The sequence below is a fragment of the Schistocerca cancellata genome, chromosome 8 (genome assembly GCF_023864275.1).
Source record: "Schistocerca cancellata isolate TAMUIC-IGC-003103 chromosome 8, iqSchCanc2.1, whole genome shotgun sequence".
NCBI classification, from domain to species: domain Eukaryota; kingdom Metazoa; phylum Arthropoda; class Insecta; order Orthoptera; family Acrididae; genus Schistocerca; species Schistocerca cancellata.
This window is the reverse complement of record NC_064633.1, coordinates 536,228,957-536,253,006: the sequence shown is the minus strand read 5'-3', so window position 1 is coordinate 536,253,006 and position 24,050 is coordinate 536,228,957. Positions and strand designations below refer to the sequence as shown.

At 37.7% G+C, this 24,050-nt stretch overlaps 1 protein-coding gene across 1 annotated transcript; it reads right to left on the bottom strand.

Moving 5' to 3' along the window:
- Window positions 1-266: 266 nt before the first annotated feature.
- On the bottom strand, window positions 267-19,638 carry LOC126095677 (host cell factor 1-like). Its single transcript, XM_049910434.1, has 2 exons — window positions 16,879-19,638; window positions 267-446 (listed from the first exon to the last, which is right to left on the bottom strand). The coding sequence occupies exons 1-2, from the start codon at window positions 19,636-19,638 to the stop codon at window positions 267-269; spliced, it is 2,940 nt and encodes a 979-aa protein (XP_049766391.1).
- Window positions 19,639-24,050: the final 4,412 nt, after the last annotated feature.

Sequence of the window (24,050 nt, the reverse complement as noted above, 5' to 3'; positions counted from 1 at the left end):
AACAGTGATTCACATCCACATGGACAGGTTTACTGATGAACAGATGAACATCTGGCCGATATGCACCTTGTGTATGGTTTCGCTAAATACAATGGAAGGGTACTACAACAATCTAAGACGTTCAGTTCCCACAGGGACAGCAGCCACATCACACTACATTTTCTAGCGGGATAAACTGTAGCAGTTCTCAAACCAAAAGACAGAGCACTAGGACACATTGCAACATCCACTGCCAGTCACTGACCTGCTTGGTCAGCACCCCAGTATCAGCAAGACAGTTCCATGACACCATTCTGTGTATCAGTGTAATGGGACCAGCCTTCAAGAAGCCTCTGCTGTTTAAAAGACAGCTGCGGGCCAACAGCTGCTGTGGGCATTACATCTGTTTCAGAACAATTCCTTGTGATGCAAAAACGCCACACTTCCACAATGTCAGCATGGAGAAGCTGCATTTAAACCCAAGCTGCATTTAAAACCACTCATAGTCAGCCAGTCATCGTCAAACAACTAGCAGTGATGTGACATCAATACTGTACTGTTCAATACCATATCAATGGTGCAGCTGTTTCTACCATCACTGGGCTTCAGGCCTCCATCCACCACCTGAGAATCTGAGTGAATGAGCAGTTCAGCAGTTTGCCACCTTCAGGAACTAAAGAAATACTTACAGCACTGGGAATTTGGCTGTCCCTGCTCCACAGAGTGTGGTGAAGCCGAATGTATGAATAGCAGAGCAATGCAAGCTTCCACTTCATGCAGCAGCCACAGCAGAGGAGCACACTCAGGGCTATCATCTACCAACACCGGACACCGTGCCAAAGACAGCATGACGTGGACTAGCCTCGCTCACCATTGATGCTAGCAGCTAGCACCAAAACCAAAGTGACAGGAGAGAACCTCCTGAATGTGTCAACAGTTTGCAGTTCAATGATTGTAAATAAATAGTAATAAATAAGTCCTGGTATCTATGAAATGTCTTCTCCTACTGTGCCTGCGTCCATCTTTTACAGAGAACCGTCACTCTCACCCAGCCATCCCAGCAATGCTATCGTAATTCAGAACACATGGGTGAATCATCCTGAACAAAGCCACTATAGATTATTGATCTCTTACATGAATATACTCAGAAAATATGCCTGAATACCCTCCAAAATTGTGTTGGCACGGTTTAGGTTCACCCAGTATGTCAGGTTGGCATTGGTTCTCAGAAAAGCTTAAATATCAAAAAATTCGTAACTTTTTTATGAGAAACATGTATGCTATCCTTCAGATAAACCTTTCATAAATTGTGTTTTCACATGTTTTCAACAAGAAAGGGCAAACCAAAAGGCCATCGGGGACCTTTCGAACATGTCAACCATTTGCAGTTCAGTATCATAGAGATCACTAAGTGATGGCTCTCTCACTAAAGGTTCTGATCATGCTGTTAGGTCATAAATCAGGAAAAACCAACAAATTATTTTAAACTTACATACTCTGCCATGTATAAATCACATTTGGAGAAGATAAACCAAACTGTAGAGCCATCTATGGCCGTGCACTTGTTTACAAGAAAATAAAAATAGAATGCCATGTATAAATCACATTTGGAGAAGATAAACCAAACTGTTGAGCAATCATTTGCCTTGCACTTGGAGACCCAAACATCCAACAGCACCCGTTGTTAACAAGAAAATAAAAGTAGAAGAGAAGCATGAAGAACATAATAACTGTATTCATAAGAGAAAGATGAGATTTGAAACCTGCACAGAAGTGAGATGTGAGTAAAGCACTTTGCAATCCTGTAGTGAGTTTTATGTCTGCCATGTTAGACAGTTACCTTCAGCAGTACAGTGGGATTAAATCTGGACATATCCATGGATAACACACTAGATCTTAAATTCAGTCAGTGACAGGATAAAATATAAAAATACAGCAGCCACAATGGATCATAGATATCTATCAAATGAGATTGCAAAAAGCTGCAAAATGAAAAAGCAGAAATAGATACAAAAGCAATGCAAAGCTGCAGAAGCCTGCTTGACTATGAGAAAGACTGATGTCATGCATGGTGGACTTAAAGCTGCTTATACACAAAAGGGTAGCCATTGTATGAACATCAAGAGCTCAGATGGCAAACCAGCATTAAGTGAAAAAAGGAAGACTAAAAGCTAGAAAGAACAGAAACAAATTTTTCTCACAGTTTTTCACACACCCACCCCTACCACACGCAATCTCATCTGTGTCCACATTTCATTACATTCTCTTGAGGCAACACGTTAATATTGATTGCTTTTTTGCTACTAATCAAGAAGAGTATATTCTGTACTGGCAATTGGCTTCATCTACTCTGCTTCTTTCATATTTCTTTGTCAAACCACAGACTCAGTGCTACGCTGGACAAGCACTCATCATAGCCATATTAACCTAACACTGAAAGTTCATTGTATGTCAGGGGAAGGGAAATCCCATATCTACAATAAACCACACCTTCTCTGATACTACCCAAAGCAGCTAAGAAGGGTATGTCACCTGTTCTCAGTGGACTGAGTCACTGACACTCAACTTGAAAAATTTACTTGGGTACACCATGGAAACCACTAACTTCAAAGAGTTGTATTGTGAGAAATTATTTATACATAAAATAATAATTTAAAATTCTGAGTTTAATACAAGGTAAAGAAGGAGTAAAGTCAATCACTACACAGAGTAGGCAGTATGTTATTCATGACATGCCATTAATTCATTCCGACACTGTTTGCCTTAAAGCCCCTCATGAAGAAAAGCTTTTGGGATGTGAAATAAGTGAAATTACATTAAAATGCCAAAGTATTAAAGAAAATCTTAAGCTACCAATAGAAGATAAGCAGCAACTATCTAATAAAGTATAGCAAGTGGCTGCTTTCATTCAAAGCAGCAGCTTTGCCGTTAATTTCCAGGGTTACATTTACCTACTATAAGGACAAATAGTGCTAAGCAGCATGGTGATATTATATTATTAATGCAGAGTACAGATTCAATTTCAAAGAATTTGTAATGTATGCTCTGACACGTTCCACATCTCTGACAATTATTCTTTTTGATAGGAAAGAAGGAATGAAGTAATTGGCAGTAGTGGCCATTTTTGGGTACATCGGCAGAGTATACTAACCATTTGCCACAAATTTAATCTACTTACATTGTTAATTGTGAGAATTAGTTCTAGATTACTTTTTTTATTTTATGCAATGCAAATAAAAATATTATGAATATTAGTAGTAAATGATAACTTTGGAAAAAAAGACACTGTTCTTCATCTTCTGGTACTCAGCTAATGTTCTGTTTCATATGAACATACATACCTCAGTCCAGATAGTCTGGTAAATAACGGAGTGTCAAATAAGTTCAGTTTTACTGTATCTCTTAGTATCTGTGAATTTTTCGTTTTCTCTTTGACAGCCACTGACAACCTGTTACAGACTTCTGCACCAAAAAATAAAACTCCCTTCAGAGCTCACAACTGGGATATTCAGTCTATTTCGGAATTATATTTGTTTCTATTTTTGTGATTATGGATTTCGTATTTCCATTAGGATGCATTGGCATGGGAGTGTAAGACTCCCAAAGCCCTTGAAGGGGCGTATGCAAAATATTCAGTTATTAACTGTGCATAATATTCTTAATTCATGCTTCTGCAGCTTCGTTGCTCCAGATTATGCTGTACCACACTAATGAATGAAAATATGCTAGCAATTCCAGTCAACATAGAGCCACAGCTTTCTAAGTATAAAGCAGGAAGACTTGGGCAATTTGGTTAATGAATCAATATGCTGATGTCACATCATTGTTGTATCCATCTGCATGCTACAGACTTTCACACATGGAAGATACCTTTAAATCACTTTTATTCCTCTAGAATTGCATATGAAGTGTTTCTGTAGCTTTCTTGTTTTAGCTCTGTTGATGAATTCCTTTCCTGTCACTGCAGATCTCAGTTGCCATAAGGAAGAAACACTGTGTGTGGCAAATGTCTGTAAATTATGTGTTCATACTTTCAATTTTTCTGATGTAAATATGCATTACCAGCACTGCATAGTAAGCTGTGTGATGAGATCCAGGATAAAATAAAAAAGCTTTTGCGATGTGAAATAAGTGAAATTACATTAAAATGCCAAAGTATTAAAGAAAATCTTAAGCTACCAATAGAAGATAAGCAGCAACTATCTAATATAGTATAGCAATATACTATGTGTAATGCACATTATTATGAAAATAGGTTGCTATTAACCATAATATTGTCATTATCCCATCCTGGATTTTTAGGTATAATGTACAATTATTTAAAAAATATAATTGCACATAAGTGTAGCATACTGTAGTCACTGTCATTTAAACTGATTTGTGCCTTAGGAAGTATTATATTGGAGAACTTTGTAAGGGATAAATAGAGGAAACTCTGGCTGCAATGCTTGACTAACTGTTCACCGGAAATTTCATTTTTTTATGTTGGAGACAGGTATGCAACATTGTTTCCATACATATGGTGTAGTACCAAACATGTTGGAAAATACCCATAAGAACAGCATAATTGTGATTACGGGTTGCACATTATTGTAAATTACATGAAATGGAAAGATGGGCACATTATGACTAATAAAGTTTTAATTTTGAGACACTAAAATAGAAAATGGAACCCATGACATTTGATACTGATGCTACAAATCTACAGGTAAAGGAATATATTGACAGAGTACTGCTAGGGGAAAAACAATAAATGTGGAGGCATATAATGTAGTTTAGTATGAATAATGATGAAATTCTGGACTTTTTGGAAGATTTATTGCAAATAAAAGGAAAAATATGAAATAAAGAGGCAAAAATTTACATTACTGTAAAAAATGTATGTGATAACACAGTTATATGAATAAGAAGATGTCTTTAATCCCCTGTTATGATGAAAACATTCAAATCACACATAACATATGAAAAGAAAAGAAACCTTTCTTTAAATGTAATCAGTACAGAAAATGTAATATTCTACCATCCAGCCACTCATCATTCACACGTCATGTTCCATAAATCCTGTTCATGAAGCAGGAGCATGAGTGAGTGATGTTAAACATTAACTGACAAAAAAAAAAAACAGGCAGATACTTCATTACAGGAGTATATGATTATGCAGTGTTGTTCCACAGTGCAGAAATTCCTGAAAATAGCAAGAAATATAGCAGCAATAAATCTGTTACCAAAAAGTAAAATTAGTCATATAGTCATGTGATCTAAGTGTATTTCATACTCTAAAAACGAAAATAAATCATAAAAAACTGTTACAAAATAAAAGAGTTCACAGCCACTGTTACTAGTTGAAAATACGGCAAATGAAAGAAAATCTTGAGATGCACTGTTGCAGGCATCCACAAATCACATAACAAAATTACTTTAGGAGAAATACCATATGGATACAGTTAAAATAAGCAAGGTATAGAGGAAGTTGGAGTTCACTGGACCTGTTTTTTTTATTTTCTTGAAATCTTACTTAAGGAATTCATTTTTCTACAACTTTTATTCACAAATCTGGAGGAAAATATGTATGATAGCTTCAGGCGTTTTCATTTTTGAATTACTCCAAACAGATTTTACACAACTGGAGAACAACTTCAACCCTACTTTTGGGCCATTTAACTCCAGTGGTTGGGTTAAGTTCAGTATATGTAAGGGTTAACTGGACCTCTCGGTTAAAAAAATGAATTACAGCACCATAAATACAAAAATTTATTGGGACAACATTAATAACAATGCTAAATATACCTTCATAAGTATATTAATGAAAAAAATCATGGCAATAACAAAACTTACACACAATGAATGAAGCAACATCAATCTAGAATAAAATCATGTTTTCATAGCGAGCCTAGTGCCATGTATTTGATTAGGTACTTCGGCAATTGTTTAATTTGAAGCAACAAAGGTATCATCTTCTTCTGCTGCTTCAAATTTTGTAGTAGAAACAGCTCTAGTAAAACATTTTACTTCACAGCAATCATTGTACATTTTAAAGACTTGAGCAACATGATAGTGATCACTTGTGGCAGTTTTCCCTTCTACTTTGGCTACACTGAAGTCTCCTTCTACACTGTTTGAACAGTGGACGAGTAAGTATCAGAGGAATCAATGTGCTTGATGTAATTAGCATACAGCTATTGCTCTCTTCCATGTTTGGTATCTGACTGAAGGCTTTACTTCTCTGAATGCTGTTTTGGCCAATTATTTGATCTTCTGTTTTTGCTGTTGCATCTAACTGGTGTTCTGGTAAGGGCAGTTGATTTTTGTTTCTTTCTAAGTTTGCTAGCATCTTCTGCCAGAGAGTCATTGGTTGTTTATTGCTGAACTGGTAGAGATTTGTCTGTTGCTTTTTGTGACAAAAAAATCTTCATCAGTAAATGTGTTTGTACTGAGAAGTTCAGTACCACTGACACTAACACCTTTCAAGATATAAGAGACAGTGAAAGTCAAAGGATATGCTACCCCCACAATGCTGCTATGTCTTATGTGGTAATTCTTGGGGCACTACGAAGTGTACCTGTGAAGTTACCCATTATAATCATTTGTCAGAAACCTTCTGGGGTTAATTGATCCAGTTGACATAACCCCAAACTTAACTGGTCCAGTTAACCCCATCTTCACTTTATCAAAAATCTTCAAAATAGCAGGAAAATGATTCCATGCACAGGTGTTATTTCATGGAATACCATAAAGCAATGAACTCTGAATTAAACTCAAAGAAACACAATTGTGTTCTACTGGATGTTAAAATTTTATGAGAATTTGTTAGACGATAGGAATAATTACTCTTACTTCTGGATTTCACATTTATACATATCTGAAAATTTAGCTAAAATCCAGCAGCCACATAATTTAAATTACACTTCCAATGTAAGGAAACAAACTGATGGTATGAAAGAAAATAATTTTCCCTCTTGAATTGTTAGTTAATGTGGCAGTTCAATTAACCTCAAGGGTCAGCTGAACTTTCCCTACAGATGCTGGCAAGAGCATTGAAAGAAAGTAGCTGTGTGACCACCTGAATTACTGACATAACACTAATTCTCATGCCACAACTTAATAAGGTAATGAACATCCTTACTTTAAAGAAGATATTGGCTGTAATAAGGTGCTCATACACTCTGTTTACATTCTTTGAAAGCATTCTGATGTAGTTCTCATCCAATAACAGTTTTAAGAGATAGCAGTATTATTTTATTTATTCATCAATCCATCTGCAGACAATTCCCATTGTATAGATGTAGTAAGGACATACATAATTTCAATTACATTTGCTGTGTGCAACACTGCATTCTGAAACTTTGCCAAAAAACAATATTTAATAAAATGTTATCATATGCTCACTCACAAGAAAATACTATCAGTCTGTCATACATGTTAATACATGTGGTTCATGAAGCTCTATAATAGCACATATTCATTTTATCACAAAAAAAAAAAACCACACGTTTCTTTGACTGTTACAATGTATTCAGAAATCGCATTTCCTGTCAAAATCAGTATATGCTAATGGATTATGCATTACCATTCCATGGAAGAAACTAACTCTTCAGAAAAAAATAATCTGACCCTATTTACAAAGCACTTGTTACTCACAATTCTTAATCCCACACATTAAATGTGGCTATCATGTTAGCAGCAAACTGTCAACTTTGGTTTATTGACAGTATTTTAGAAAAGTGTAACTCATCTATGAGGGAGACCACATATCGAACACCAGTGCAACTCATTTTTGAGAACTGCTCAAGTGTTTGTGATTTGGTACTTGTTATGGGTTACTGTTTCATCCACCCCATTGCTGTTTCTCATTTTTCTCTTTTTTTTATGAAATCAGTTACATCATGTAGGGGCCTGTGATTTTGGATTTCAAAACATATCTTCAATTTAAGTTTTATAAACACTGCTACCCCAGTGGTAGACAAGCTGAAGGATAAGGATGATTACTTGCATGTAATAATGCTGAATGAATAATAAAGAATCTGAATCTGAACAACTTATTGAAGTTTTGTATGAAACTAATTCTAACGTATGAAAAATCATAGGGCTATGCTGGGGATGCAAGTGCTGCTATAAATGCAGAGAAAGATACAGACTCTTGGTCACTTATCCCAGTAAAACAAATTCAGAGGCATGCTGCTAGACTTTTTACCAGTATGTTTGCTCAGCACGCGAGTATTGCAGAGATGCTTAATGAAAAGTGGGAGTCCCTGGATGGAAGATAGCATTCTCTTTGTGAAACACTGTTGAGAAAATTAAGAGAACTTGTATTTGGGGCTGACTGTAGTATGATTCCAGTGTCATCAATGTAGATTTCATGTAAGGGTCATGAAGAAAAAATGAGAGAAATCTGGCTTCATAAAGAGACAGTCATTTTTTCCCTCACTCCATTTGCAAGTAGAATCTCCAAGGGAATGGCCAATAATGGAATGAGGTAACCTCCACAATGCACTCGATGGTGGCTTGCAGAGTATGTAAGCAAATATAAATGTAAGTTTACTCACCATCTATGTTTCTTCTGGTGTATCATAAGTAATGATAGACACCCTCAGTTCATTTACTAACCATAGATGTAAGTACTACATAAAATACACTAATATTTCTGAAAATTGCAATACAAAGGATATGTATGATACCTCAGATTAGGTGAATTACAATACCAGTACAGTATTAATTAGTATTACAAAACTATACATAATCTCTGGGACTGCATTATTTTGCCTCTAAATGAAACGGAATTGAATCTAATAGAACCCAGGTATATTCTTGGGAACCTCCCATGAATGTTGGAGCAGTGAGATACACAAATTGTTAGACAACCATCTACAACATTGTTCTTATTCTGCAAATGCACTATGAACTGCATGGTTGAGGGTACTTCTCACTGTTCCACACAGTAGGGTTTCTCCCTGTTCTATTTTCACATGGAGTGGAGAAAATGTGGCAAATGAAATGCCTATGTGTGAGCTGTAATTAATCTTGTGTTTGTGGTTCCTATGAGAGCATTGAAAGGGTCTGCAGTGTATTTTTAGATGCTTCATGTACAGGGTGACAATTATTGAACTTTGTGAAAAAAACATAAATTAGTTATTAATTGCAGTGTGCACACACTTTATTGAACATGTAAATGTCACTACAGATATTCAGATTTAGGTTTTGACATGCTTGATATATGTGCCATCATTGGTGATGATGTGGCACAGCCGAATAGCAAAATTCTGCATGACCCACTGAAGTGTCAGAACATCAAAGCTGCCGATGATCTCCTGAGTGGCTGTTTTCAGCTCAGCATTGGTTTTGGGGTTATTGCTGTACACCTTGTCATTAATACAACCTTGCAAAAAGGAGTCGCATGTGTTTGGATCCGGAGAATATGGCAGCCAATCGAGGCCCATGCCAGTGGCCTCTGGGTACCCCAGAGCCAGAATGATGTCCCCAAAGTGCTCCTCCAGGACTTTATACATTCTCCTGCTTCATTGGGGTTGAGCTTCATCTTACATGAACCACATCTTGTCAAAATCAGGATCACCTTGAATAATGAGGATGAAATCATCTTCCAAAAACTTCCCGTACCATTCAGTAGTCACTGTGCCATCAAGGAATATTGCACCGATTATTCCATGACTGGACATTGCACACCTCCAGTCACCTGTTGAGGGTAAAGAGACTTCTTGATCATGAAATATGGATTCCCATTCCCCCAAATCCACGAATTTTGCTGACAAGCTCTTCCAAATGAAAGTGGGCTTCACTACTAAACCAAACCATGCATGCACATATTAACTCCCATCATGCCACGCAGCCAACCATACAGTTTGAACATCCTAACACAAACCACTCAGAAGTTATGATAATTTTATTTCATATAGTTCAATAATTGTCACCCGGTATATAGGTTTTTGAAAGTCTGTAAGTAGGCATTAAACACACTAACCACAGTTCATGCTGCACTTAGTTGTAAACATTCAGTATCACCTGTTACTCTTATGTGACATGGCTCTCAAACATTTGAGCACATTTGAGGCTATCCCCATTCACTACCTATTGTATTCTCATAAATTATGTTATGTATGCTGTGTATCATATGTTTTTTTTGCTATATGTTTGCACTGTATTACCTTGACAGATGCTATATAATTATGAAATGATCCTTGGGTGAATAAAGATAAATAAATAACTAAAATAAATTCCAGTGTGAGTGAAACTTTACCTAGTAACATTTCTTTGAATCAAAGTCTACCACCATATACCACACATTTCTTTAGCAACATATAGGGTTGGGACAAAGCATTGCTTGTTTTATTTCAAAGAAAGCACAAACATTATTTCTCACTGTCCTAATTTTCACAAATTTAATTATTCCCCACCACTGAATCGACAGAGATATAAAGTTAGACAGGTAATGTCAGTTTAGATGAGGACATTGTACTCACTTTTCTTACCATATACATTTCCTAAGGCACATACATGGTCATTACTTGAATTTTTATGTACACTAATTTACTAGAATAGCTTTATCATGTAGAAATAAAATACAAACTGATTTTTAAACACTCATGGCCACAGAGGTATATGCGAAGATTGCTGTACCTATAAAAATTACTACTGTCAATTTAACTATGTACTGTGCCCACCACAGCAAATAAAACTAACAGCAGACAAACCATTTCTTAAAGAGGTACAAAACAGGTTCCAATTTTGCACTTGAATCTGCTGACAGATTTAGCGTACAAGGAGCAGTAAGGAAAACATAGGTTTATAACACATCTGAGACAAAACGCAATAAAGGTGATAGTGTTGCACTGTATGCATTTGATAATAAATGTATAATTCACTATCATATCTACATACTATTATACTGTATATTTACATACTATTAAATCTACATTACTACTTGTTCTTTTCCATAATGAGGTCCACAGAATATTAAGTATGAAACAGAGCTGATGTATGTATCCATCCACACCTTCAGTCATGGATGCCTTTTTGTTTGTGACACTCACATTTCATCTACTGATGTACTCATTAATTTTTACCTCATATTCTGAAAGAGACTGCGCATCACTTCTGTGATGGAGTGTACCCATTCAAATAAGATTCACAATCATACACAACTCATTGTTAAAGCTTATTTCAGTGTTTGTTGGGAATGGCATATACTTGCATAATCTCTATGAACTAGCATAAAATTCACAGGCAGCCGGTGTTAGAATGGGTAAGGATATGATAATGACAGTTTGTGCACTGAAAATCTAGGTAATAGCAGGAGCTCAGTGCTCTGAAGTTCTGAGAAGATGGAAGGAAAATTAGTATTCTATGTCCAGTCAAATTCAAAATCAACATCGAAATCATTAGGGACAAAGCACAACCTCACACTGGAGAAACAGGTTTAAAATTCAGTCGTGCCTTTTCCAATGGAACCCTCCCATCTTTTGCCTAAACTAATATAGGGAAACCACAGAAAATCAAAATCTGCATGGCCAAATGGGGATTTGTCTCCCATCCTTTGGAACATGAGTCCGCTGTCTGCACAATGTGATATCTTGTTTGGTACACCCTGAATAAAAGGTGAACATCAAATTGCAGGTGAATATTGCAAGCTAAGATAGATTCTCTGGGATCACATACCTGTTGACTCTTTTAATCCAAAGGTTCCACTTACAATGTGACAGCTCCTTCTTATGCAAGAATGTCATTGGAACAATGATGTAAGGAAGTAGTGACTTCTGAGATTCTGAATCACATCAAGTGTGTTCATCACGAAGACCAAAGAATCAAAGCATTATAAAGTAAAATGCTATGCTGTAGACACCATTCCAGGATGAATAGGTGATGAACTCCTTTTTTAAACCATTCATTTTAGTCAAAGCTGCAATTTGATCTAGGACATTACTGTTTTCGGCTGATATGGGCCAGTTTCAGATGTTTTTGGCTTGGTTTTTGTGTGACACATCAACTTCATTGCTGTGTATGCTTGTCTTAACATTGCAATACATATTGTACAGCAACTAAGCTCCAAAGATCTTAAAATGGCCAATAATACCTGAAACTAGTAATCACATAGATTAAATCACAATTGTTACTGTAATTACTGATTGGTTGTAGCTTTACAACAGTTACACCATCTTCCTGCAGACATTATGTATGCCCTTATACCTGACCATAAACTGTGTGACTGAATTTGTATTCTTCATAAGAAATATAGCCTATAGCCTACAAGACTGCTATCTCCAATCTCAGTATGAGTTCAGTTAACTTTTAGGAGAGAAGGTTAGCATTTTTGTCTGAGTGCTTACTTAATATTATACTAGTATCATCTTAAATCAAGTTTCCTTCAGCTACTCATCAACATGCATATGCAGCAGGAAATTTTGACCTAATGACAACTGCAGTACTGATTCTCAGAAAAATGCATTATATTGCTTTCTTCATGATCTTGTCATTTATTTTGAATTCTATTTGTGGGTTCTTAGCTGTTAGATGTTTACAAAACTGCACAGTGGCTGTGTCAGCTGTATAGTGAAAGCACTAAAATGAAAATATAATATTTGCCTCCCCGTGTGGGAATCATAAACTGTGAGATCATAAGGGTTGTGACTACGTCTCATATGGAAGTTTGGATCGGTTCTGGAGGCATGCTTCGATAACGAAAGTGGTTAAGATGATCACTTGCGATAAACGAGAAATCCAGTTTTAAGTTCTGCTCTTGCACAAATTTTCTTGGGTCATGAACAGTTGACATGCATCCCTGTCTGAAGGACAATGCATTGTGAAAATACAGACAATGTAAAATCACAGACATTGTAACCATCATTGGCACCAGGTATTCGTTTTGGAAACAGAAATTTCAGACATATACAATTTGTTATTTTATTTATTTGTATTCAGTTTTTTTTTCGTAACTAGCTCATCAGATTGTCATATACATGAATGAGTGCTTGAGAATGGAGCTGGAGCTGCAAAACTAATTAAGAAAAGAAATTCAATAGAATAAAAACAAACTGTAGCAGTGGAATTTGTATTTGTAAAATAAATACAACACTATCATTGCAAATAAATTAAATGCCAAGTTGTTCAGCAACATTGCTATACTTTATCACACTTTTGATAAGACACCTATCAAAAATTAGTCACAACTGTAACATCTTTGCCATAGCTTGACTTATTGGCCACAGCACCTCAGGTAATGTCGAAGGGTGCTGTGCTTAGTTTGTAGGTGGTGGATAAGTTCGTGAGGATGTGACAGGTGCTCCGCCTGCCAAGATAGATTTTTGCTATTCTGGAGATGCCATTGTTGCACATGTGGTGTCACTGAAATTTGGCAATGAATTAATGAAGTAGATAGTTGCTTCTGATAGGAAGCAATGTCTATGATTCTTTTTAGAATCACTGCTTTGATCACAACTGAAACCATCAGCCAATTTCATATTAATTGTCTTGCACAAATTACTGTCCATGGGTGATGTTGAGCAATAACTGCCTCTCCAGTCAACTGCTGGTGACATTATACTTCTCAGTTACAGACACCTTTTCATACACTGCTGCTTTGCTCTACAATACATGGAAGATATCCAAAATTCAGTTCTTATTGGTGTAGTTTGGCTTCGATAGTTACTTCTGAACTTGCTGAAACTCTCATCAGATTTATTTTAATATTAAGGTTAATAATAAATTCCAATACAAGTTCTTAAATTTTTGTCACCTAGGCACAAACCTATATCTTTGGATATGTACAACAAAAAGTTTACTTATGTCTGCTCTGCATGTAGTAAGTAATCTCTCTCATCATTTTGGAATGCTGCTGACATTGTTAGTGTACTTTCATGCAATGCAGTTCTATGGCATAAATTTCTGGAGTAATGCAGCTAAAATCAAATAACTATTTTCTCACAGAAGCTTGCAGCAATAATGTTGTGTAAACTTGACAATGGAACATTTTGTAGAAGCCACTTCAGGGGCACTGAAGTGGTGTTTGTTAATCATAATAAAAGTATACATAGGATAAAGTGTGAAATTCATGACCATGTAGAATAAGCATTCTTGTCTAGGATTCAAAATAGAACCTGTAACAGGTTGCCAGTAGACATCACACAGGTAATTGAAAAACACCAGATAATAAAAAACAGGGAGAATGATGGGGCTAGATTATCACCCACTCTTCTCCTTCCTTAATTTATCTAAATATGTGGACTGAGGGATAATAATTCATCTTCAGTCTTCACATTGCCACAATACCTAGACAGCTGATGATGTTACATAATTTACATAAATGTCCAGTATTAAGTACTAGATAAAAACAGCTGGCGAGTAGTGTAAAATGTACAGTAGTAGTTTTTCCCAAAATAACTGCTTTTCTTTCAATATACATGTGTATGTACCAAGTAAACCATAAGTAATTCTCATGATTAGTAATATGAGTAGATTAGTATTGGTCATAAACTGTTGTTAGTATACCTGACAGAAGTTCCCTGCACTCCGGTTGTTTCTATCCATTAATATATAATATGACTTATTCTGCATCTCTGAAGAGTTTTTTTTCTATTGTGGGATTGATGGAGCATAACGACTGAGTGAACGAACGTACTGAGTGTCAGAACCTGTCGCCAGATGTCAAGTTGAGGCTTTTCTTTAATTTTGACTACTGCTAGAAGCCAAAGAGCTGCACAGTTCACAAATGATGGAAATATGCATTGCACCATTATTTAAGTAGGCATATATACCCAGAAAATCTATGCAGTTTGGAATAAACATAACATCTTTTTACAACAGAATGGTCAGTTACATAGCTGACTCTAATGCTAAGTACTAAGTCCTCAATACCTCTAGGAAATAGCTCTGCAAATTTCCAAAACACAAGATTTGCTGAACACTCCTACAAAAGTGATGTGTGTATAAGAATTTTCAGTAATCGGAAAGTGATCAATACTTACACACTTACCTGGTATTGTAACATGCACTGTAAATGTAGACTGAAGGGAACTGTCTGAAATGTTTCACTCATAATAAAATTTGCTGCCAATGAATCATGCACACTGAAGTGTGGCAATGGGGTGAAGGCATAATAAATCAAATAATTTTTATCCTCTTGTAAAATGTTACACAGATGAAATGGCTCAAACCAGTGCTCCTAGACTAAATATTTATGCAAGACTGAATACAATATGGTTAGAATTTAATGATCTGCCAACATTTTGGTCATTAAATGTGGAATGTGGATAACACGAAAGTCTATGAATATGAGGAAAGATTAGGTATTCAATATAAAACAGCCTTCATTCCGAAATTAACATCAACATTCTTGAAGCCATGTGATGCTGCTTCAAATGCTGGTATATCTAAAAGTATAGATATTGTTTGGCATATATAGTGCTGTGGAGCTGACTTTTGGTTGTTGTGGATCAGTATTATGAATAATCTATGACTAAAAATAAAATTTCTTTGTATGCATTACTCTTTAAGCTCGTGCCCTTACTTGATACTTTCATTTGAAGTTCTCTATCCCCATTTGTTAGAAATAAATAATACACTTACTTTTTGCCTTTCAAGCACTACATACTAAAAGTGGAAGCACACACAAATTGTTCTTTTTTCCACAGTATGACTGACATTTTTGGCTAGGCAGCTTCTCAGAAAACAGTATGGCTTAGGAACACTGTATAGAGCAGACTGAGTTCATATAAATAAAAGTGTTGTAACAAAGTGTAAATGCAATAGGAACAGAGAAAACACTGAGGCAGAAAAAATGTATATGGATTTAGAACGACTGAAGAAATCTTAGAACTGACCAGTAATTGAACACCAGACCATTGTATTTGCAGCTTGACGCTCACTACTAAGCCACAAGCCTTTAGATATGAATATTTAATTCTATGTATGATTTACTGTTAACATTAGGCTTCAGTTCATATATATAGTGACAATGCATAGAATAGTGAAACTGATAACATAACCAGAACTTCGTATCTTTTATTGTCTTAGTACACATTAAACAACTGGAACAAAGGTATTGAAGGGGCCATTCCTACAAATAAATCTTGCATCACTTAATGTTTTAAGGATTGTTTTCGAATTAGCTGAATCAAAATTGCTGAGGTTAATACATTTCTAGATGCCAGTATTTAATTTCATTGTGTAACTGAAGTAATTGATTTTATACAAATAAAAGCTTCGAACAGATGGCACAGTTGTTAGTTCTTACACCAGTGTAGTTAAGACAGTCGCATAGTAAGATAAACATTTCTCTACAAAGATAAAAGCATTAAAAGTAATAACTATACAGATACTTTACTATTAATAAAGCAGAACTTCTAAAACACTGATCAATCTTATTCAGAACTGAAGTCTGACAATTAATTGAGGAATATAACAATAAAAGCAGGGATCCTTTGTATGCTGAATGTACAGTAATGAAAGAGCTACTAATATCACACAGCTATCAACACAAATGCATCTACAAATCAATGAGCTTGACTGCCTGCAATAGCTCATCTTCATTTTAACATACATTATAGGAAGTCAGAGGGTAAGACTCATAACTATAAACACTTTATAGTGTGACGAGACACCGCTGACAACACATGAGCTATGTGTACAGTTTCTACAATGTACTTAACAGTTATTTTATATTGCTCTGCTTCTCTATAAGTAACATTCCTGATTTTTACTGTTGACCTTCCTATAAATAACAGATGGAGCTTCACACATCTGCTTCACAGACTCATGAAAGTATTTATCCTAGATGAAACTCTGAACTTGAATCACTGTTCATAACAGTTCACTGTCTACAGTTGTCTGCTGACAGTTGAAAGTTGCAGTTCCAATTGTCTGTTGTTGGCAACTGATGGCAGGTGATGATGATACAGGACCGGGCGGAGAGACTACATGTTCATCATAAGCAGTACTGAAGCGAGTACTCATGTTATCACTTTTGGGTGTCAGCAGAGGCCCACAATTTGAAAATGATGACACAGTCCTTGGTGCTACTGTTGCAGCAGTGCATTGCACCCTCTGCTGTTTTTCATTAGGTGTTACAGCAATATGTGGGGCCCCTGCAGGAAACTGCAGTGAAGATGGCAGAGAAGTAGCTAGATACTGGCTAACATCAGCTCTTACACCTGCATGAGTAATCGGATTTGCTCCTACGTGAACAGTCTTTGGAGTAACACTTCCTCCAGGAATCATGATCGTAATCGGCTTGCCGACAATACCACCGGATGTGGTAGCCGAGGAAACGACAATTATTTTCACAGAGCTTGGTTTTGAGACTGCCTGCTGGAAAATATTAGATGTTAGAGCACTATTAGAAGAATGAAGAACCTGTGATGGCAAAACATTCTGTGTAGGACACAGAGTAGGTGATGCTGTAAAAGGATAGTGGCCACCATTTGAAGAGAATTTTGCAGTAGTGCCTTCAATTGCAGGGACAGTAGGTTTCATGACATGGACAGTCTGTTTCCTGTATGGATTCTGTGACTGCTTTAGCATTAAATTCCAGTCCTCCTTAATATCCAGTCCTGGTTTTTGATGTGTTTTAAATATTTTGACACCTGCAGAAGATATCTGCCTCTGCCTGGTACTTTGAACAGTAGATAATTGTGATATCTCAGGCTTAGTTTGCACTATAGATGATCTCGGCACACCGACAGTAACACCCTGACTTGTTTTCACAAATGTGACGAGAGGTGAATTTGAAGTATGCACTGGCTTCTGCATCACAACAGGCTTGCTTTGTGGGAAAGAGTTGTTTTTAAGCAAAGTTGTAGGTGACATAATTCCTGACAAATTATGCTGTCGGTGAGGGGTGGTACAGTGACTTGCTAGTCCCGATACAGAAAATACCGAGTTTCTGGGACTGTTCACTGGATGTGTTGTTGGCAGACTGACAGATACTGATGGAACAATCTTCTCACCCACTGTCAAAGGTGTCTGAGGAGCCGTCACTTTTAAGGATGAAAATGATGTCACTGTATTCGAACCTAAACTAGACTCTGGTATTAAATCTGGGAAATTCTGAGAATGTGGAGGCAGTTTAGCTCCTGACAACACTGACAGAAGAGACGGTTTAGAGGAAAGAACTGACACTGACGCTATGTCTTCCTTTACATGACTGCCTGTAAATACACTGGGCATGGGAGTTGGAGATGTTATTGATGAAGGCATTCCTACAGATGACATCACAGGGGCCAAGGTTTCAGGAGGACACTGTACTGCTTGCTGCCTAAAGTCGTTTTCACTCACAAATGAATCCAATAAAGGGCTTACAGGTCTGGAATTAAGTGGGCTGGTGGAGGTTATGGGCTGTAGTTTACAAGTATTATCTTCCAGAGGTAACAGGTCTGGAGAACTTACTTTGACATCGTACGCACTACCAGTACTGCTTTCCTGGGAAGAGGCTGGCTGGGGAGGTGGTGTTGCTGGTGCGGGTGGGTTGACTGTGGTATTCACAGCAGATGGCATTTCATACCTGTGGAGTTGTATACGATACCCATCTGCAGCTGGCACTGAGGTCCAGCAGAGTTCAAGTTCATCTGTCTGTGCCTTAGCTAGCTGTACCTTATGGGGCTGCAAGGGGGGCGAGACGTCAATGTACCACATGTCGTTGAAACATATCTGGTTGTTCCACGCCCTGCGATATCCGTCCCTGCCTGACCAGACGTACATCCTGGTGTGCACTCCAACTGTACAATGACCAGCTCTGGCGCGAGGTGTGCTTCCAGAACTTTCATCGACTGCGTGCTCTTCCCAGGTAAGCTTTTCGAGGTTCAGAGAAACCAACGAGTTGGAGCATTTCCACTCCGTTTCAGGTGTTTCTGCTTTACCGTCGTTCGCACTCACAGGCACCCAGCCTCCAAAAATGAACATTCGCTCTCCCACTACCGTTGCAGTATGAAGCGAACGTGGTTGCGGGGGAACTCCTCGCAGCACAGGTTTTAACCACGAAAATGTTTCGCAGTCGAGAAACCACAAATCACCGAGGCGACGCCCGTTCATGCCGCCGTAGATGATGATACGAGAGGAGCCGGTAAATTTATTCTCGTACGCTACAGCTGTGTGAGATTCCCTAGGTGTTGGCCTGCAGCCTCTCGTTTCCGGAATATTCCACGCCGTCATTTTCGTTTGCAAGTCCAGAGCGTAAAGATCGTTCAGATAAAGCGGAATGTTGTTTCTGGAATCGTGTCCTACATTCGCAAGACCGCCAAAGAGATACACGTCGTTATCAACGAGCGTAAAGCTGTGCCCGAGTCGAGCACACGGGGGTTTTCCATTTATGGGAGGTCTGGGTCGCAGTCTTCGCCACTCCCATTTGCTGACATCTAACTCGTAAAGATCGTCGCTGTACTTTCCACACTCGACCATTCCACCAAATATAAGAATCGCGGTTCCGTACACTGCTATTCCGTACGCAGCGCACCCAGGAGGAATTCGACCCTTCGTTGCCGGTGCGAACCACGTATTTGTAGACATGTTGAAGACATTTAGTTCATCTACAATGCCTTCGTTGCCACCTCCGAAAACTACCATCATATCTTGAATTGCCACTGCCCTGTGTCCATGCCGGGGTCGAGGTTTCGGCCCCGATGTGTTCTGCACCCGCTGCCACTTCAAATCTAGCGCCGCCATGACACCAAACTGCACTATGCTGGATTCGTGGCCTCGTGTCGCTTCAAGTCGTATAAGCGTACCGTCAACTGTTACTGCCTTCCGCGATTCAGAGACTAATCAGTGGACATTTGTATAGACATTTGCGGTCAGCACTGAGTTACAAATATGAGCGTTGAAGGGAGGAAGAAACAATATTTTTCACACACTATTAATTGCATTTTTGAAACACCGTTGCGTGTAGAGCTTGTGTGTCAAGACGCATAACAAACTGTGACGTCGATATTAAATACACGTCGTCTCATGTTCAAGCGCATTTTTCTTCTATGATCAGAGATTCACGTCTGATAGAAACAACAGCATTTTTATTTCTATGACGGAGTGTTTCAGACAGCTGTAGTTAAGTTTGTTCTGCCTCATTATTGCGGACAAAAATTTACATTCTAAGACGTGGTTGCTGGTTGGAGACAACATTAATGAAAGAAAAAAAAAAGAACTGATTACCACACTTCCAAAACTTCGTGCTGCAGCCGTTATAAAGGACGAATGTGATCTTGCCCTCGTGTTGAAGGTAGTCTTACAGTGTTAAGCAGTTCCTTGGTTAAAGATATTTTGGTTATTTCGTTCTTTCACAATAACACGATTTCCAGGTGATATAATTAAACTTTCTTGATTTTTTGGAAATTCGAGAGCTCGAAGAAAGGATATCATTTTTATACTTAACAAAATTTCGGAATTCTACCAATGTGATGTATGAGGACAGTTGGATGTATATGTCCTGTTGTATTGTTCATAAATGGATCTTCTGTCACGGATTGTTAGGGCAATTAATTGTTTCACAACAAACGTTTAATAAATTCTTTCGACAACAGCGGAAGAACATCTAAGTCAGTGTACGGTGTAGTCTTCCATATTAAATACCGTATCCTTTGGCTTAAAAATATTGATTAGGCCTCAATAACAAGACGAACGATCACAATCGTATCGTAAATTAAGTGACCAATATGTTTTCGTAAGCTTATTAAACACTCGAGGCAAATAGATAAATTTGTTTTAATGGAACTATGAATTTTTATTTAAGAAATGATCTCGTTTAGACAGATGCAGGGATATTATTTTTTATGTTTGATGACAAATTATGTATGAAACGTGCATTTAAAACTGCAATATTCTGTTGTTCTTGCGACAGATTGCATGATACACAAATTATAACTTAACTTCGTTTTGCCTTGCCAGTGGATTTATTTGCACAGACTGAAGGTTAGTTGGTAGTAAGGCGGCTTCAGACCCCATAGAGTTACTATGAGATGTTACTAGGATTACGGTAAACATTTTATTGAAAATAACATTTATCAAGCCAGATACGAGGCGCGATCTTGCGAAATATCGTGAATAACCGCTGCAAACAGTTTGTACCGCTGTTAGAATGTGATAAAAGAAACACTCTCTCAGTGAAGAGGACAAGCGATTAAAATGGAAGCGTCACGTGTCAGAATTCTACTCCGGTCATTTTCCACTACTCTGAACGCAGTGTGTCAAGCAAGTAAAACACGATGGCTTCGACAGAGATACAGTTACCAAGTACAGTCTCTTCCCATCTATTCGGCGAATAAAGAACGGAGGTACATTTCATACTGATTGCTAGCCGGAACCGCTTTGAATCAATAACTACCTGCCAGGTTATCGCCACGTGGTCCTAAGTGTGCAAACTAAGCTTGATACTTATTCGGTCTTCAAAGTTAACCTGGTTACCTCAGCCACTATTCTACAATATCTCATGATGCAATATCTGATCTTAGTGATCTCATTAGTTACGTAATTGTTTAATTTTGATTGCTCACTTCATCCAAAAACTACGAAGTAGTCTGCCTTTTTACTATATCTGTGCTTGCTCCGTAGCTGTATTTTATCTTCGAATTTTGATATAAATCTGTCCTCTCATTTTCGATTGAATGATTTCACATTTATAGCTTAAAATCCAATTTTAGACGCCCCCCCTCCCTCCCCTGTCTCTTCTTCTCTTTACACAATTACTTGTTTCTTAGTTCAACTTTTTTATATTATTAACGATAACAGCTACTCTGTGAATTTTTGTAGCAAGTCTTTTTGCCAGGAAGGTCAATTTTGAATTTGTTCCACGGTCTCGTTTTGTTTTTATTACCCACAGTGACAGCCGCGCCCCAAGTGGCCAGCAAGCGACGCTTTTGAATACAATATCGGCTGAGGGGGAATACTAACGTTTATACTGATTGGTAACATAATTTTTACAATAGGGAGTGTTTGTAGTGCCATAAAAATCAACATAACTGAAAAACTACACCTAAGGACCCTGAGAGGTACGAAACGATGCGTTACGTAACAGTTTATTTACGATTCTCTTGTAACGCACAGACATTTAGTGAATAAAATCTTTTCCTTTAATGACAGAAATATTGCTAGTAAACACCAAAAGACCTGACCTCCTACAGAAATCGTATATCTATCCAACGAAACAAAGTTTTTTTCGCTGCACTTCATCCAAATCAGTGAACGTGGAACGTGGGAAAATGTATGTAATGTAATAACTACAATGTTTAACGTGTCAAATAAACCACCACAGCTGCTGCTTAAGCGAAAACCACACACGTGATAACAAAGCGTCTAAAGCAATAACTGTTTCCCCAACACAGGAGAAACCAATTCTTTAACTGTTGCTAAATCTGAGTCACAAACGGCAAGAATCTTCAGCACATTCGCTTCTGAAGCAAAAGTAATTAATTTGAAAGATATTAGTTTATTATAAAGTCGAGTGAAGTGTAAGAAAGAGCGACTCATTGGACTCCATAAAAAAATTTTTAACTGTCACGGGAAGTGCCTATGATAATAATAATAGACACCAACAGAAATATATGCTTCTCATGCTAGAAATGCGCTAATATTCTCTTACTTTCAGCGGAGTTAGCTGCAAATACAGACATATTCGACAGTATTTCTGCACGAATGAGTTGTAACTTATGTCATGGAATGTGTGTGATTTGGCTGTTTTACATGTATTTCACGATAACTCGTCTCTTGGTAGCTTACTAACGCATGAAACGCAAAAAAATATAAGAGCTATTCCGTTAATGACGTAGAAAATAATTAAAAACAAACATCCTTACGATACTTGTGACTGCCTGCTTTCTCACCGCTTGGAGCGCTAGTGTGGCTCCAGTTGTCAAACGGCAACAACTTTCGCACCAGGGAGTGTCGTGACTGTGTTGATTAGACTGTGATTTGTGTCATATTCGTCAGGAAATATCATCTTCGAGGGCCATATTCAGTTAATGGCTGACGATGTCTTTCCAAGGCGATAACCTTCTAATAAGATGAATGAAGTACTGTGAAAGATTCATAATTGGTATTTTCATTTATAAAAATGAAAATGTTCTACTTACTAGTCACGGAAGAGCTTGTTACGGATAGCATATTTCATTGTGACGTGTATCATGGTTTAAAACATTATCATTTACCGACGTTCCAAAGAAAAGAAAAGACTGTGTCCATGCCGCTGTGTTGTGTTTATTCCATGGAGTTATTCTTTATTTCAACTACGTTGGTGTTATTAGTCTAATTTTATCTTTGCCATCTCTGCTGTAGCAGTCCGCGAAGAAAAAGGGCAAGGGGAGAAAAGCATATTTAATTTTTTTTCTTAAAACGGGATCACTAAAGTGTAGATTTTCGTCAGTTATTAGGTATCGTTCTTCAAATCTCTTCCAGTTCATATTTTTAGTGATGAGATACCTCCATCAGTCAAAGAATCATCTGGCCATTCCCGTTAGTGAGTGCCACTTTAAGGAACTTTTTAGTTTGAGGCGTTTTATCTACACGCATCTTGGCGTATTTCAGCAAGGACGGTAATAAGCTCAACGCTGAAATGTGACACAGAACATGACAACCGCGAGAGGTGGCGCCTATTGTCAGCACACTGGACTTGCATTCTGGAGGACGACGGTTCAATCCCGCGTCCGGCCATCCTGATTTAGGTTTTCCGTGATTTCCCTAAATCGCTCCAGGCGAATGCTGGGATGGTTCCTTTGAAAGGGCACGGCCGAATTCCTTCCCCATACTTCCATAATCCGATGAGACCGATAACCTCGCTGTTTGGTCTCCTCGCCCAAACAACCCAACCCCCAACAGAACACGACTACTGCGCAATACAACAATATTCACATACAGGTTTTCAAAAGCAATCTTTTCGATGGCGAACTATGGTTTGAGATGTTTATATTTTCCCACCTCCGCGTTGCAAATGTTGTGAGTGAAATGCCCAGTCGATGCGCTGTTGTTTTCACGTCAATTCTACCAACATTGAGTTTTTTGGTTCTCGGGGTTTTGTAAAATTCCTGGATTCATCTCGTCGCTGTGCAGCCTATGAAAAGGTTTGCGAAAGACTCCCAAATAAATTCCAAAGT

What these genes read in the sequence shown, in the direction of transcription:
- LOC126095677 (XM_049910434.1), bottom strand. Translation starts at nt 19,638, where the DNA reads ATGGCGGCGCTAGATTTGAAGTGGCAGCGGGTGCAGAACACATCGGGG. An exon ending in TAGTCTCTCCGCCCGGTCCT is followed by an intron (nt 447 to 16,878) that starts GTATCATCATCA and finishes GTTTAAATGCAG; the next exon opens with CTTCTCCATGCTGACATTGT.